Below are 15325 nucleotides of genomic sequence, written 5' to 3' on the forward strand. Positions count from 1 at the left end.
AGTGTCGCCGGATCATCTCAGTCTACTTAGTTATTAACTAGCACCCACTAAATATAGCGTCCCCCCCGGCAGACGCTTCAGTGAAGCCAGCTGCGGTGTTGACATCCCGACCACCCCCCCCACCCACTCTAACCTCGGTCCGTCAGGACTTAAATGGATGATACGCCACTCAGGGGAGACACGGACAGTGGTTCGTGTTCCGCTGCTGCTGCTGCTGCAGGGAATTAGAACATAAGCTGCAGGGCGGCAGGCGGTACGGAGGCTCAGTGGGTCGAGATGATGAAGCTTTATTTGATGGAACTGAGTGGAGGCCGTCTGTATTTACTGATTATATATTTTTTTTTTTAGGAAATTATCTGTTTTATAATTGAGTGGGAAAATGAACGGGCGTGACCGGCTGTCAGGACGATGCCTTCAGGCGTCGGATCCATTTAATGGAAGGTGGAAATGTGAAGTCAAAGTAGTACACGAGTAAAGTTTGAACTGTGTACACACGAGTACTAAGACATACAATACTTTTTGTACACAAGAAGACTGTCATTACTGCAGTATGTTAACACAGTGATGACATCTCCACGTACAAGCAAGAAAAGTGGTTCTCAAACTACGGTACACGTGCCACTGGTGGTACTAGTGGTGCTCCCTCTACTGGTTTGTGGGAAAATTTGTAATCTGTATCACGAAAAATTAGCAAAAACTTCAAAATAAAATCCAACAGTATATATGAATTATTTGTTTATACATAACCAGGGGGCGCTAGACCAAATCTGACCGGCAATAAGGATGAAGACTAGTTAGACCCTGGACAGTCCATCACATGGTTACATAAAAGGACAAACAACCATTCACGCTCACATTCACACCTATGGTCAATTAAGAGTGAATGAGTAAAAATACAACATTTTCAGTTTCAGAACGTGAGGGGGGGGGGTCAAAGGAGGGGGGGTAATCAGAGCTGCTGTGGGGCAAACACACATGAAAAAGCCCAGAGACCATGGCAGGAGGGTTTCCACCTGGTCCAGGTCCTGGTCCTGGTCCAGTAGATCAGACCAGTGTTGTGGTTGAGAAGAAGACTTTAATCAGTGCTTGGTAGAAACAGTACAGCACATTCTGTTATAAAAAACACAGACATCCACAGGTTCAGTCAACAAGCACCTGGTACTGACACCTGGTACTGACACCTGGTACTGACACCTAGTTAGTCCATTTGTCATAATTCAATCACAGGGAGGAGAAGTGACGCCGACGCCGCGGTGTTTCCTGTCTTCACACCGGCTGCAGCGTTCACTCCAGGAAAATCAGCACCAGATTCAGGTCCCGTTCGCTGAGTGATCGACGGAAAAGTAGAAAAAATATTTAAATCTTTTTTTTTTTAAAAACATTTGATTTTTTTTTTTTATTGTCCTTGAAGGACGTTTCAATTTGGAGAGAAGAAATCACTGACGGTCACAGCAGCAGTAACAGGACGTGTGTGTGTGTGTGTGTGTGAGTGTGTGTGTGCAGGAGGGAGTACAAACAAACTTTTTCTTATTTTTTTCCCCAATCACTTTCTACTGGTCCTAACATCAACTTCATTTAAAAATAAATATTTATTTTTCTTCTTTAAATTTATTTAGAGTTTACTGCACCCCCGTCCTAATCCACACGTCTAAAAAGCATGGGTAAAAAAAAAAAAAGTAAAATAGATAATTCTTTTGGAAAAATGTAAAAGTATAGCATTTTTTTTAAAACAATTCAAAAAGTAAAACATTGAAAAAACATCATATAAACCAAAATAAAAACATTAAAAACAAACAGAATGTTTAAAAATATCTGAGAATGTGTTTTTTCTTCTTCTCTGCTGTCGCTTCACTCTTTATAATATTTCTCAGAGCGCCCGAAAAAATCGGGACCCTGGATCCACCCTCGCCCCCCACCTTGACCCCTCTCTGTTCAACCCGACTCTTTGGCGTTTACGGAGGGGCAGAAGCAGACGATGCTAAAGTGTCTCTGCCGCAGCAGGAACAGTTCAGTGAAGGCAGCGCCTCCACATGGAGAGAGACGTGAAAAAAGACGTGGAAGTAAAACCGTGTTGAAGTGGGGACCAGAAAAAGAGACGGAAAAATATACAAAAAATAAAAAAACAAAACAAATGAGGGATTTATTTTTTGGACTGTGATATGAGGGCGTTCTCGATGCAGAGAACGACGTAGGAGCCGGAGCAGCTGCTGGAGGTCTGCTGCAGGAGGAGGCCACTCTGGAGGGACGAGGCCAGGCCGGTCACCGCTCGGTCGCCGGCTCGCCAGGTTTCACAGTAGTGGTCGGTCTGTCTCTGTCCATGGACGTCTGAGCCGTGCCACACCATCTTCTCTGGCCTGGGGCAAAAAAAACCAAAAAAACAAAACAATGAACAAAGAGGAAAAAAACAGAAGAGAAAAGAAAAATTTTAAACTAAATAAATAAATACAATTTGACAAAACAACATGACACAAGAGAAGAGTAGCAATAGTTTCTAAAACCTTGATTATTATTTCTCATTCATTATTATAAACAATAATTAATGAAACATGATAAAAACAAACTTGTAATTAATTAATCCCAAATAAATGCATTTTATTCAAGAATACTTTTTTAATTATAAAATCTAAAATTAAATAATTATTTAAGCCATAAATAAGTGTTAGTATTTTTTTGTCTCCCTGTTTGATAAATAAAAAACTAACTGTGATTAATTAGTTATAGTTAGATTAATTTGCGTCAACTCGTCTAACGTTGTAGCGAGTGTTAACGCTGTTGTCTAACGTTAGCCGTTAGCATGTCGTGACAGGTAAATGTATGAAGTGTTGCTCTTGGTCACGCTGCCATTCAGATGTTAAAATAAAAAACTCTCAGCGCAACAGATACCAGTGATCCATGGTACCAGGACCAGGTGACTGTGTTGATGGACTCACCAGGCACTGTCCCTGATGATGTCCCTGCCATCGAAGGAGTAAATGGGGACGTTCTCCCTCATTCTGTCCGCCCTGTCTCCAAAGACGGACGACCAGCTGCTGAACAACACTTGGTCCTGAAAGACAGAGAAGTGAGTGACCGACGCCCCGCCGCCATCACCACGCCACACTCAAACGCTCCGCGGTCTAACCTTAAGGTTCAAGATGGGGAGGTGGTCCCTGTCTGAGCCACGGACGATGGTGTAGAGGTCCTGAAGCTTGGAGGACAGGAACGCTCGGAAGGTTCCCTTCAGACCCACGGCGCGGGCCTGTTGGAAGCACAGGAAGTCGGCGCCGCGGATTCCTCGCATGTTACCGGACTGAGGGGCGTTCAGGGCGATGAGGTGAAGCTGTGGAGGAGACGGAGGTTTGTTAGAAGATGAACCAGGACTCCAACTGCTGACCTCACTGCTGTAAGGCAAGAAAAATTACCACCATGTCACCCCAGGGACTGAAGAGTCAAAGAAAAGTGTCTTTAAAGCAGAAATGTATCTCTGCTGCCCCCTGGTGCTGACTTTTTAATTTATTAAAATGGTCATCCACTTTGTTTTGTTTTTTTTCAAATCCATTAAAATAATTAAAATCGTTTAAAAGTGCTGAAATAAAAAAGAAAAAATAATTCCCAAGTGTTTGAGGGAATTTTAGGAAAATTTCTAATATGTTTCTAATTTAAAAACTACGTAACAAAATGTTTAAGTCACTCCCCCCTGATCCCGTGTGCCCGTGGCCCCCAGGATGGGGCAGGGGGGGGCTGGGTCGTCGCTGTGGTGTGACAGGATACCTGCTCTCAACCCTCTGGGTGACCAGCGTCTGGTCAGTGTGACCCGTGTGTCTGGGGTCGGGGAACCTGGGGTCATAATGAGGGGGGGGCTTGGGGTCTTCAGGCAGGTGCAGCGGAGGCTCGAGGGGTCGAATGACCGGGCTGCTCTGGGAGTAATGACCCGCTCCATTATTATGGGACTGGTCCTGGGACTGGGGGTACAGGATGACGGGCGGGGGCTGCACCTCTGCCACCTCGTTCTCCTGTGAATACACAAATATTAAGTAGTAAAATCCACAGTACATTTGAGTTGTACTTTTTTTTTTTTCTTCTTTTCTGTGTGCTGTACCCACCAGGTCCCTGTAGAACGGCTGGTACTGTCCCAGCTAGGAGGGAAGTAAAGACACGTGAGTACTACACAGGAATATACACAGTACTACACAGGAATATACACAGTACTACACAGAGTGTTTAGTACAGTCAAAAAAATCTAATGAAAGTAAAACTGTATCAACACATATATCAATTTCGAATAAAAAAGTAAATTAGACAAAAATGCTATTAGCATTAGCATTAGCAAAAATGACACAAATTTATAAACAAATTTATTTCCAAAAACTTATTTCCCATGATGCCACCCCTCCCCCCTTCTCCATTAGCTCTGTACCCCCCCGGGGGCCCCGCCCCCCACTTTGGGAACAACTGCTCCAGGGTGAGGTCTACATGGTCATATTTTGGGGTCCAGGTTCGTACCATGACTTGTCTCAGTCCGTCTCTCACTCGGAGGTAAAGATCAGCTTTGTCTATGATGTAGATGAGGCTGCCCTCCGTCTGACGCCGCGCCGTGGCGATCATGGTGTCGTACGACTTCAACACTGTGACCTGTGTAAGAAAATAGATTGACTGAAATATTGCGATACCTACTTTCACGATATCGTATCGTCTAGTACTGCATTATATTGTTCATTTTGATATAAAAATGAAAAGACTTCACTTACACTGGACGAGTGAGCAGGAAGTCCAGGTGGACCAGGAGGACCAGGTGGACCAGGAATGTTGATAGCTGTAAAAACGAAGCTTGTTAATAAAGTATAAAGACGTGACTGAAGGACCAGGTTTGAACCTACACTCACCATGGTTGGGCCTGTAGGCTCCAGGGTAAGAGCCTGGAGGTCCTGGAGGTCCGGGTGGACCAGGGGCACCTGGGCGTCCATCATAACCAACACCTGGTGTTCCTGGTGGGCCCTGTGGCCCCGGGGGTCCGATCACATAGTCTCCTTTTGGACCCTAAGAAACAAAGACAAGAATTAGAGAATCATTTATTTATTTATGACAGGGTCTGAGCTCTGACTGATGTCATCGATGATGTCATCACCGTCACATGAACAATGATACACATTACTCTAGTACTCACTGGTAGACCTGGTTGTCCAGGAGGTCCTTGTGGGCCCTGTGCTCCTCCAAACAGGGGGTCAAAATATCCACCACCAGGCTCTCCCTTTTCACCCTTCACTCCAGGGTCACCGCTCTCCCCCTTCAGTTCATTCTGTTGGAGACAATGTCAACACTGTATGATGTTCACTGGTACCAGTGTCACATAGTACACTCTGGTACCAGGGTCACATGGTTTACTCTGGTACCAGTGTCACATTGTACATTATGATTCTAGTGTCACTTGGAACAACCTGGTACCAATGCTACATGGTACATTCTGATACTGGTGTTCCATAGTACAATCTGGTCCCAGTGCCACATGGTACACTGGTACCAGTGTCACATGGTACACACTGGCACCAGTGTCACATGGTACACACTGGTACCAGTGTCACATAGTACACCATGGTACCAGGGTCACATGGTTTACTCTGGTACCAGTGTCACATTGTACATAATGATTCTAGTGTCACTTGGAACAACCTGGTACCAATGCTACATGGTACATTCTGATACTGGCGTTCCATAGTACAATCTGGTCCCAGTGCCACATGGTACACTGGTACCAGTGTCACATGGGACACACTGGTACCAGTGTCACATGGTCCTCACTGGTACCAGTGTCACATAGTACACCTCGGTACCAGTGTCACATAGTACACTCTGGTACCAGGGTCACATGGTTTACTCTGGTACCAGTGTCACATTGTACATAATGATTCTAGTGTCACTTGGAACAACCTGGTACCAATGCTACATGGTACATTCTGATACTGGTGTTCCATAGTACAATCTGGCCCCAGTGCCACATGGTACACTGGTACCAGTGTCACATGGTACGCACTGGTACCAGTGTCACATAGTACACCTCGGTACCAGTGTCACATGGTACACCTCAGTAACAGTGTAACATGGTACACCTCAGTACCAGTGTCACATAGTACACCTCGGTACCAGTGTCACATGGTACACCTCGTACCAGTGTCACATGGTACACCTCAGTAACAGTGTAACATGGTACACCTCAGTACCAGTGTCACATAGTACACACTGGTACCAGTGTCACATGGTACACCTCAGTAACAGTGTAACATGGTACACCTCAGTACCAGTGTCACATAGTACACCTCGGTACCAGTGTCACATGGTACACCTCAGTACCAGTGTCACATGGTACACCTCAGTAACAGTGTAACATGGTACACCTCAGTACCAGTGTCACATAGTACACCTCAGTGCCCGTGTCACATGGTACACACTGGTACCAGTGTCACCTGGTACACACTGGTACCAGTGTCACCTGGTACACACTGGTACCAGTGTCACCTGGTACACACTGGTACCAGTGTCACCTGGTACACACTGGTACCAGTGTCACATAGTACACACTGGTACCAGTGTCACATGGTACTCACTGGTACCAGTGTCACGCACAGTTAATTAAATATGAATTTGAGGATTTGTTTTTACCTTGAAGGCGTAGATGTCGATGTTAGAAGTGGTTCCTGTGAGGAACAACAACAGACGTTAGTGTCAGGGACAGAGGACATTTCTATTGGCTTGTCCTCATCTTGTTATTATTTTGAATCATTTTTCACTGTTGTCATGGAGATCAGTGATGTCACAGGTGGACGACCAGCAGAGTGTGTGATGAAGAAGGTGAAGATTTACCTGGAAGTCCTGGGAATCCACGCTCTCCTTTCTCTCCTTTGACTACTGCAACCACAACATCATTCACTGGATGAGGCCGACTGTACTGCAGTAATACTTTAAACTCACAAATACAATGAAAAGATTCTGGTGTGTCTGTGTGTGTGTGTGTGTGTGTTACCTGGGTAATTCCTTGAATTGTCGTCGTAGCGCTTTAAAAAGAACAAAACAACAACCATAAAAAAACCATCGATCACAGAATGGTTTAAATACCACAGGTGTCTGACCTCAGGGACAGCGCCACCTAACTGCTACACGCTGTACTCTTTTCTACTCACATTGAAGCGGTCCAGAGGAACGGGAGGTCCTGGGGGTCCAGGCATACCAGGTGGTCCTGGAGGACCCTGGAAAAAAGAAAAAAAATCAATGTTGACCTCCTCCAGTGACCTCCTCACAGTCCACACTGTTTTGTTTTCATACTCACTGGGAAACTGTATCCAGCGCCCCCTCCTGATTCTCCTTTTTCACCTTTGTATCCATTCACACCAGGACGACCCTGAGAGGAAAAAAACAGACACAATAAAACGTAGCATTTACTCTTTAATCTTCTCTACATCCACAGCTGCACTGACGTTTTACTTCTTGACCTGACCAGCAGAGGGCAGCAGAGAGGTCAGCAGGGAGATCACTGCTTTAAAAATCTTTTAATTCAAGAGTTTAATTCTCACAGACTCAATTATAGCAACGACGGTTCTTGTTGTGTAGTAAGAGACGTCGTCGACAAACATGAGATATGATCTAAAATAAGAATATTGTTCTGATCTGAGCGACTCAGATCAGGCTGTTCCAGTGAGGATATAAATGTTCTCAGGACAGGAAATGAAAACACTCACAGGTCTCCCAGGCATTCCAATTTCACCCTTGATTCCAGGAGGTCCATAATGACCCTGGAAAAACAGTTGACTTATGATGAAAACACAGAACCAGTTACAGTAGTATTTCTGACATGTGAACACTCCGATTGAGGTGTGATAAACTTACAGGAGGTCCGACTGGACCCGAGGGTCCGGTGTCCCCCTGCAGCCACGGAGGAAAAAAAGAAGAGGTTTTATTTGTTTAAGTCCAACAGAACCACAGGTCCAAACAAACCCGGACTCACCTTTGCTCCTCGTAATCCTTCCAGAAGGTTTCCATCAGGAGCGATCACCAAACCTGGTTCACCTTTCTCCCCCTGAACACAAACAAACAAACAGACCTGTCAGTGCAACAAACAACAACACTCTTAACTTTATTATCTCCTCTCCATGGACCACACTGAGACCTGACACCAGTGTTTTATTCTCATCACATCATGCAGTTTAAATGACAATGAAGCTGAGTGAACATCTCAAAAAAACTAAAAAAAACTAAAAAAAAAGTCTACCTTTATTCCATAGCCAGGAGAACCCGGCTCTCCGCTGTCACCCTTTGGTCCAACTGGTCCCTACAGGCGACAGAAGACACCGAGTGAAAATCAACAACGACGCAACAACTAGAAGCTGTGAAACTGACTGACTTTTTTACGTTAACATGCAGGTACGTAACTAAAAAAACTAAGAGTCTTACAGGGAGGCCAGGGTGTCCAGGTAGAGACGCTCTGTCCTGTAGGAAAGACAACAACAACAGCAAAGACTCTGTCATCAGATTATAATCTTATAATCTGATAAGAATCTAATGAAATCACATATTTATTTAATCAGATTAGAATTTCATCAGATGATAATCTCATCAGATTATAATCTGATCTCTATAGATTATAGAGATTATAATCTAATGTATAGATTATAATCTAATCACATAATCACATAATATTATAATCTCATTAGAGTAATCAAATAATCCCATGTCGTCACTGACTCCAGTCATCGATGACAATATTTTTGTATCTAATCAGCTGTGCAGAAATTCATTGTTTCTTTCTGTATCACGCACGTTTCCAGACGTGGAGTAGACGACCTGTCCTGGTGGTCCGGGGGGCCCTGGTGGACCTGGGAATCCTGATCCGTCTCGACCTGGTTCACCCTAAGAAAAAAACAAAAAAGACAAACTTTATTAATGTTTATTCAAACTCAATTTCTAAATTCATAAATGAGGTTTAATAAACCAGTGGTTGATCAATCAATCAGTCAACATTTATCCATGAAACCGTTAACAGGACCCTGAACGTGACAGTGACGGTTCTTCACAGACATCAGTTAACGTTGAACAGGAAACAGAGGAGAGAAAAGTAAAACCCGTCACTCACCGTCTCCCCCTTGTCACCTCTCTCACCCCTCGGCCCCTGTGGATTTAACACAGGAAAAACACAGTGTATTTTTGACTCATATACAGTATATTTGTTAGTCAGGGACGAAGCAATTTAAAGATATATATTAAACTAAAACAGGAGTTTGTTTTTTTTTATTCCAGTTCTGCAGTCTGTCCAGACCACCCCTCCAGAACGTTGTCTTTTACCTGAGGTCCTGGGAACCCGTCCAGTCCTGGTTGTCCGTCTTTTCCCACTGGTCCCTCACTGCCCTTCTGACCCGGCAGACCAGGAAACCCAGGTTTACCCTGCGGGGCGGGGGGGCAAAAACAAAGAGTAAAATCCTCTGAACGAGACGAGGGAACGTCGACCTCATGATGTCGATCGGTACATCGGTACTAATAGTTCCATCTCATAATGAATCCCTGGAAATATTTACTCACCGGAAGTCCAGGAAAACCAGGAGAACCCTGAAAGTACAGAAGACAAAGTATTTATTTACTTCTAAAAATATTCAATTCAGGGTTTCAACTAAATAAGATTTGAACTTTTTTGTCTGTCCCAATATCAGACAGACTTCAGTCTTCTCTGACCTGTTGTCCTTCCCGTCCAGGGAGTCCGTTGGAGTATCCGCCACTAGAACCTTCCATGTCGTCCTGCAGAACAACAAAGACTTTATCAGAAAGAATATTTGACCTTTGACCTATTTCACCACGCCTTCCTCATAGTACATACGAAAAAAAAGTAATAAAAAGTACAATGTTGGACAGTACTCACAAATCCAACACGATAACTTGGTCCCGGGGGTCCAGGAGGCCCGGGGGGCCCCACAGGGCCCATTGGCCCGGGCAGACCAGCGAGTCCAGACTGTCCTGAAGGTCCTGATAAACCAGGGTCTCCTCGAGATCCCTGTGGGTTTGTATGAGAAAGTCACATCAGTGTTAGTTAAGTATTTTAATTAAGACATACTATATATGTATTATTTATTTACTGCAAAAATATGTCTTTTTCTAAGTGACAATCAAAGGCAGAATATTTTAATTTTCTTCCACTAGGTGTCAGTAGATGGCTTTAAAAACATAAAAAGAAAGTTGTGTCTCTTTCATGAATTCCTGTGAGTGTTTTCAACTAAACAGCACCAGGTTTTACAATCAAAACATCTCATCTGAACAGGATTTTTTTTTTAAATATAAATTTACGCACCTTTTCTCCAACAGGGCCTGGAAGACCCAGCTCTCCAGAATCACCCTGGAAAAATCCAACAACACAACGTCATTAAAAACATTTTCATTTCACTGAAGGTTCCTGAAGAGTTGTTATGTTAGGAACCAGCAAACGACCCATAATTCCTAGAGTGTTAGCATCGGCTGTGTTGTCGCTAACAGTAGAACAGATGTGTCATTTGTGAGGATTTCCGTTCAACTGTGTTGATACACATTCATGTACAATTAAATATATCAATAATAGTACTCTGAAGTATTTCTGGCTCTGATATTGAGTACACAAATTTAAAGTCCTGTCATTATAGAAATACCTTTTCTCCTTTGGCACCTGGTACTCCTGGACTTCCATCAGTTCCTGGTAGACCAGGTAAACCCTGGGGGTCACAGAGAACGGACGAGGTTTTGGTTTGACGATGGTACGAACTACAGTGACCAGCAGGGTTCATAAACACCATCACTGATACTCACAGGTTGACCAGGTGCTCCATCTTTTCCTGGAGGTCCAAATGCCCCAGAACTCAAGACCGTGCTCGCCGTAGAGATTCCAGGAAGCCCAGGTGGACCAGGAGGCCCAGGTGGCCCAGGTAGTCCCTGGGAACGAGACGTATATTAAATTTATTTATTTATATTTTTGATATTCCAACAACAACAACAACAACACAAACGTCAGACAGAACTCACCCTGACAGATTCCAGGTCCGGGAAACCAGAGGCTTCCATGTCCACAAAAGTCTGGGAATTAAAAACAAAAAAACATCAGTTGGAATTAGTTTTTTTTTGTTTTGTTTTACACATCGTTGAAGATGTGGCTGTGAAATGTCATGAGAATGAACTCACAGATCTGTATCCAGGTCCAGGTGGTCCAGGTGGGCCTGGGGGGCCGCGCGCCCCAGGGTGACCATAAGGAGAAGAAGAAGAAGAAGAAAAAGTCAGGTCCAGTTATAAAGAAGAAGAAGAAGTCAGGTCCAGTTATCTTTAAATATATTTGTGTGAGAACAACTGAAGAGCCCACCTTTTCTCCTTTAGGTCCGGGGTCTCCGGGCGTACCTGGGAAGCCTGGTGGTCCATCAGGACCCTGTGTTGAAGAAACAAAAGGTAAAGTCTACACTAATGGTTCTCAAACTATGGTACATGCACCACTGTTGGTACTTGTCTTGTACACACAAATATTTTCCAGTGCCAGCTGTGGAAGTACTTTGCTGTCTTTGTCTGTTAATTAATCCAATAATCTGATTAGGATTAGGACTGGGACTGTGGTTTTACTCACCAGTTTCCCGTCCTCACCAGGATCACCCTGCATGGATGAAGTAAATGGAGACGGTTACTACCAACAGTACACGACCTGATGATGACTGACATGACGCTGACGTTTACAGCACAAATATATTTATATATTGATGTGACAGACGACATCAGCAGTTTCTTCTCATCACTAACCGGTTCTCCGTCGGCTCCTACTGGTCCTTGGGGTCCTGGAGGCCCCGGTGGTCCTCTGGGTCCTGCAGGCACCACGGTGCCATCGTTGGTGAGTAAATAATCAGGGGTGGGTCCTGGGGGGCCGGGGAGGCCTGGGGGTCCAGGGAGCCCTCGATCACCCTTCGTTCCCTGGTAGCCAAAGCCTGCGCTGCCCTGGTAATAAAGAGTTGTTACCATTAGAGACCTGAGGGGGGCAGTATGTAAACATGTATCCTTCATTATCATCAAAGGTGAACTTGTGTTGATCAGTACTGGCTCTCAACCAATTAGAGCATCGGCCGACTGATATTAGCATAATTATTATCTGTAAGAATAATTATCAAATAATTTTCAGGCTGACCTTTGATCCCTTCTCTCCAGGTTCTCCCTGAAACAAAACAAAAGGGTAAAATCATTAACATGGACATTTAGTAAAATACAAACATCAACTGCTCATTCACTCATTGATATTAGAAGTAATACAGGGAAAATGTCAGTTCTGCAGAAATTACATGTGTTTTCATTAGTTTCAAATGTGGTATTTTTTAAAGTACAATAATTTTAAAACAACTTTTTATAAAAATAGAAAACTATGGTCGTCATCATCACAAACCTCTGCCTTAATACAACTAAAATATAAATACTGTTACTGTGTTAAATACAGATTATTATTTTACATCTGAAAGACACTTCACTGAAGTAGTAGAAAGTTAAACTAGTGCTTGTAGCTCCCATCTAGTGGGTGTTTAGAGGATTACATTTTTTAAACACCGTTTCTCTGATTTAATTTTCGAACCTTCTCTCCGTGGCCTCCTCCTCGGGAGCTGGAGCCAGATTCTCCCTTCGCTCCGATCGGCCCCCGGTCTCCTCTCTCCCCTTTATCCCCGCGGTCTCCTTTCTCTCCTTTGGCTCCTGCTTGTCCTGAAATACAACAAATGTCACCAACAGCCTCCAGGGCGAGATAGCGTCTGAAAGGCTAATGGCTGTGCTCGACGTTAGCAGCTAACAAACACCGACAACAACATTTAAATCTCCCGGTGAAGACACCTGTGTTTACGACCGTGTAAAGAGGAGGACTTTTAATGCGTCATGACGGCCGCCATCTTTAAACCACCTTCTGTGACCACTGTGCACATTGTTAACCAAACGTATGAGCTAAACTGTGAGCCTGCGATAAATCGGAATAAAAAATAATTTCGTTTCATGATATCAGAAATTAACCGTTAAAGTAACTATAACATATTTATATGAATTGTTTACATTTATTCGGGCCCATAATAATTACTCTTGTGTTTATTTTCACATAATGCCGTTTATTCCCAGCTGACCTGAACACCTCACATGACCACCACTATTTCACGCATTCTTTTAAAGTATGTTTGGTCCCACGTTAAGAGCAGACACGTGAAGGACACAGTGGAGCAGGAGAATGTTCTCTTTTTTGCTCTTATGACCCACCTGGAGACCCGGGAAGTCCTGGTCTGGACTCCACTGAGACTTGATGGTTTTCAGTGGCTGAACACAAGACAAAAAATAAAATAAAATCAAAATTAATTAAATTTCATGGCTGTAAAAGTCTTGTTTTCTGTTATGTGCTTCAGTGTTGAACTGTAAAATAGCCTGTTTGTCAGAGCTGTAATAAGTGTTAATGTTTTAGTGCTGTATAAGACACTAGGGGGCACTAATAACACTAATATCTATCAGTATTGCTGTTATTGTTGCTTGTTATTATTGGATTGTAAATAAATATGTTACCTTAAATACTAAATACACAATTTAGTAACATTTTTAAATAATTACTAAGTAATTCAGTTTTTAAATGAATAAACATAAGGGGCTGTAGGTGACGTAGAAGTAGTTTTACTGCAGTATTTCTAAACATGACGATATTTATTAAAGTGTTTCTCACTTGTAGTTCGTCAGCTCTACCACTGTATATATTTAAGATGTATTCACAGCAGCTTCACAGTACACGCTACTTGAGGTCAACTGGTGCAGTTGGAAAAATTGTCCACTAGATGGCGATGTGTACCAGTGAACGTAGAGTCATGGAGCCCCGTTACAAACACGTGCCCCTCCTCACCTTTACGTACAGTATAAACGTCTCTGTATTTAACACATAACTTGTTCATTTAACTTTATTCACTTAATGAAATATTTATGTTAAAATATATAAATAAAATTATTAATTTATTAATCATTAACAGGGGTGAGGGGAGTGGGGTTTTTAACATGTTTATTGTTGTTAAATTAACAATGGACCATGGGCGTGACTCACCCGTCCCTCTGGAAACAGACCCCTCCTCTTTCCTGATAACTGGGGGCTCCTGAATGGGTCGAGAGGATGGGGGTGCAGTCTGCAGAAAAAAAAAAATCACATTAACAACAAACAATGTGATTAATGACATGAATTAACCAGAGCAGCCACTCAGCCTCCAAACAAACAGACCAGGGTTCGAACCTACAAACCGCTGGTCGTCCTGCTGTAAGGCGAGCGAGCTAACCTCACACTCCACCACGTGTCATTGACTTTAATAGAAAAAAAATATTTTAACAGACAACAATCACTGTCCCAACATCACTGACTCGTGTTTACAGTCGTGCTGCCAACGATCTGTTTCAAACCTGAGGTTCTCGGCCCAAAAAAAAAACCAAACTAAAAGAGTAAAAACTTTTTTTTCTTCCTTCTGCTCATCTTGACTGCAGCACCAACACGTCACACACCAGCCTTATTTTGAGCATCATTCTGGATGTGATCGCCTCCTGGTGGTGCAGCTCCGACCCTCACTGTAAAGTGGGGGGTCAGAGGGGTGTATCAAGTCGCCTGAGCAAAAACACAGCAGGACTCAGACAGGCAATGTGAGTAATTGAATGCCTGAGGGCAATGGAGGTGGGGGAGGACGGGGGAGGACGGGGGTGAGTGAATGAGTCGGGGCAGACACTTCCAAATACCCCTGTTAGCTGCAATTCTTCACTGGTGACATGTCTCAAATGATCACCTTTGGAATTCAAAAGAGGAGCGGGCTGAGGAATGTCAGGGGTGTAGGGGGGGGTGTTGAGGAGGGAGGGGAGGGGGTGATGGGGGGTAAAGCTGGTTTTGTTAATTAACCATTAACTAGTTTCCTGCCTGGGGAGTCCCCTCTGTCCACGGTGTTCCACAGGGATGAGCTCAACTAGTACTGTCTGTTCAGTACCACTGATGATGATGATGATGATGATGATGATGATGATGATGATGATGGGGTGAGCGAGTGTTTTTATTGGAAGTGGAACATTTTTATGGTCGGCCTCAGGAAGAAGAAAAAACATCTGTTTATAAACTTTAGATTTTTTTTAATTTTACGATGAAAGACTGCAGTGAGAAGAAGAAGAGGAAGAGGAGGAGGAAGGGGATGAAGAGGAGGAGGCTGCTTAATGTGACACAGTCGTCAAGACTGATCCTCTTCATTTGAATAATATAATATAAAATGGTGTCTAAAATGAAGCTGAAGAATAACCCGTCGAGTGTCGTGTAAATCCATCCACACTTCATTCCCTCCTACGACTTCCT

At 43.5% G+C, this 15325-nt stretch overlaps 1 protein-coding gene across 1 annotated transcript in view; it reads right to left on the reverse strand.

Moving 5' to 3' along the window:
- Positions 1-1055: 1055 nt before the first annotated feature.
- LOC103392424 (collagen alpha-1(XVIII) chain-like) overlaps positions 1056-15325 on the reverse strand; it is a 31145-nt gene continuing 16875 nt past the window's right edge. Inside the window, exons 7-43 of the mRNA XM_025063737.1 lie at positions 14054-14132; positions 13234-13290; positions 12572-12696; positions 12137-12163; positions 11758-11949; positions 11588-11614; positions 11320-11395; positions 11158-11222; positions 11002-11052; positions 10789-10911; positions 10632-10694; positions 10301-10345; positions 9875-10006; positions 9691-9753; positions 9541-9567; positions 9307-9405; positions 9098-9133; positions 8785-8874; positions 8419-8454; positions 8237-8296; positions 7973-8044; positions 7855-7890; positions 7707-7760; positions 7298-7369; positions 7152-7217; positions 6995-7025; positions 6835-6879; positions 6634-6668; positions 5144-5275; positions 4863-5016; positions 4728-4792; positions 4483-4611; positions 4083-4115; positions 3675-3992; positions 3122-3319; positions 2931-3046; positions 1056-2354 (exon numbers count right to left, since the gene is read on the reverse strand). Of these exons, the coding sequence (XP_024919505.1) occupies positions 2141-2354; positions 2931-3046; positions 3122-3319; positions 3675-3992; positions 4083-4115; positions 4483-4611; positions 4728-4792; positions 4863-5016; positions 5144-5275; positions 6634-6668; positions 6835-6879; positions 6995-7025; positions 7152-7217; positions 7298-7369; positions 7707-7760; positions 7855-7890; positions 7973-8044; positions 8237-8296; positions 8419-8454; positions 8785-8874; positions 9098-9133; positions 9307-9405; positions 9541-9567; positions 9691-9753; positions 9875-10006; positions 10301-10345; positions 10632-10694; positions 10789-10911; positions 11002-11052; positions 11158-11222; positions 11320-11395; positions 11588-11614; positions 11758-11949; positions 12137-12163; positions 12572-12696; positions 13234-13290; positions 14054-14132 (3243 nt within the window). The 3' untranslated portion in view covers positions 1056-2140. The remainder of the gene's footprint in view (positions 2355-2930; positions 3047-3121; positions 3320-3674; positions 3993-4082; positions 4116-4482; positions 4612-4727; positions 4793-4862; positions 5017-5143; positions 5276-6633; positions 6669-6834; positions 6880-6994; positions 7026-7151; positions 7218-7297; positions 7370-7706; positions 7761-7854; positions 7891-7972; positions 8045-8236; positions 8297-8418; positions 8455-8784; positions 8875-9097; positions 9134-9306; positions 9406-9540; positions 9568-9690; positions 9754-9874; positions 10007-10300; positions 10346-10631; positions 10695-10788; positions 10912-11001; positions 11053-11157; positions 11223-11319; positions 11396-11587; positions 11615-11757; positions 11950-12136; positions 12164-12571; positions 12697-13233; positions 13291-14053; positions 14133-15325) is intronic.

The sequence above is a fragment of the Cynoglossus semilaevis genome, chromosome 16 (assembly GCF_000523025.1).
Source record: "Cynoglossus semilaevis isolate Cse_v1.0 chromosome 16, Cse_v1.0, whole genome shotgun sequence".
NCBI lineage: Eukaryota > Metazoa > Chordata > Actinopteri > Pleuronectiformes > Cynoglossidae > Cynoglossus > Cynoglossus semilaevis.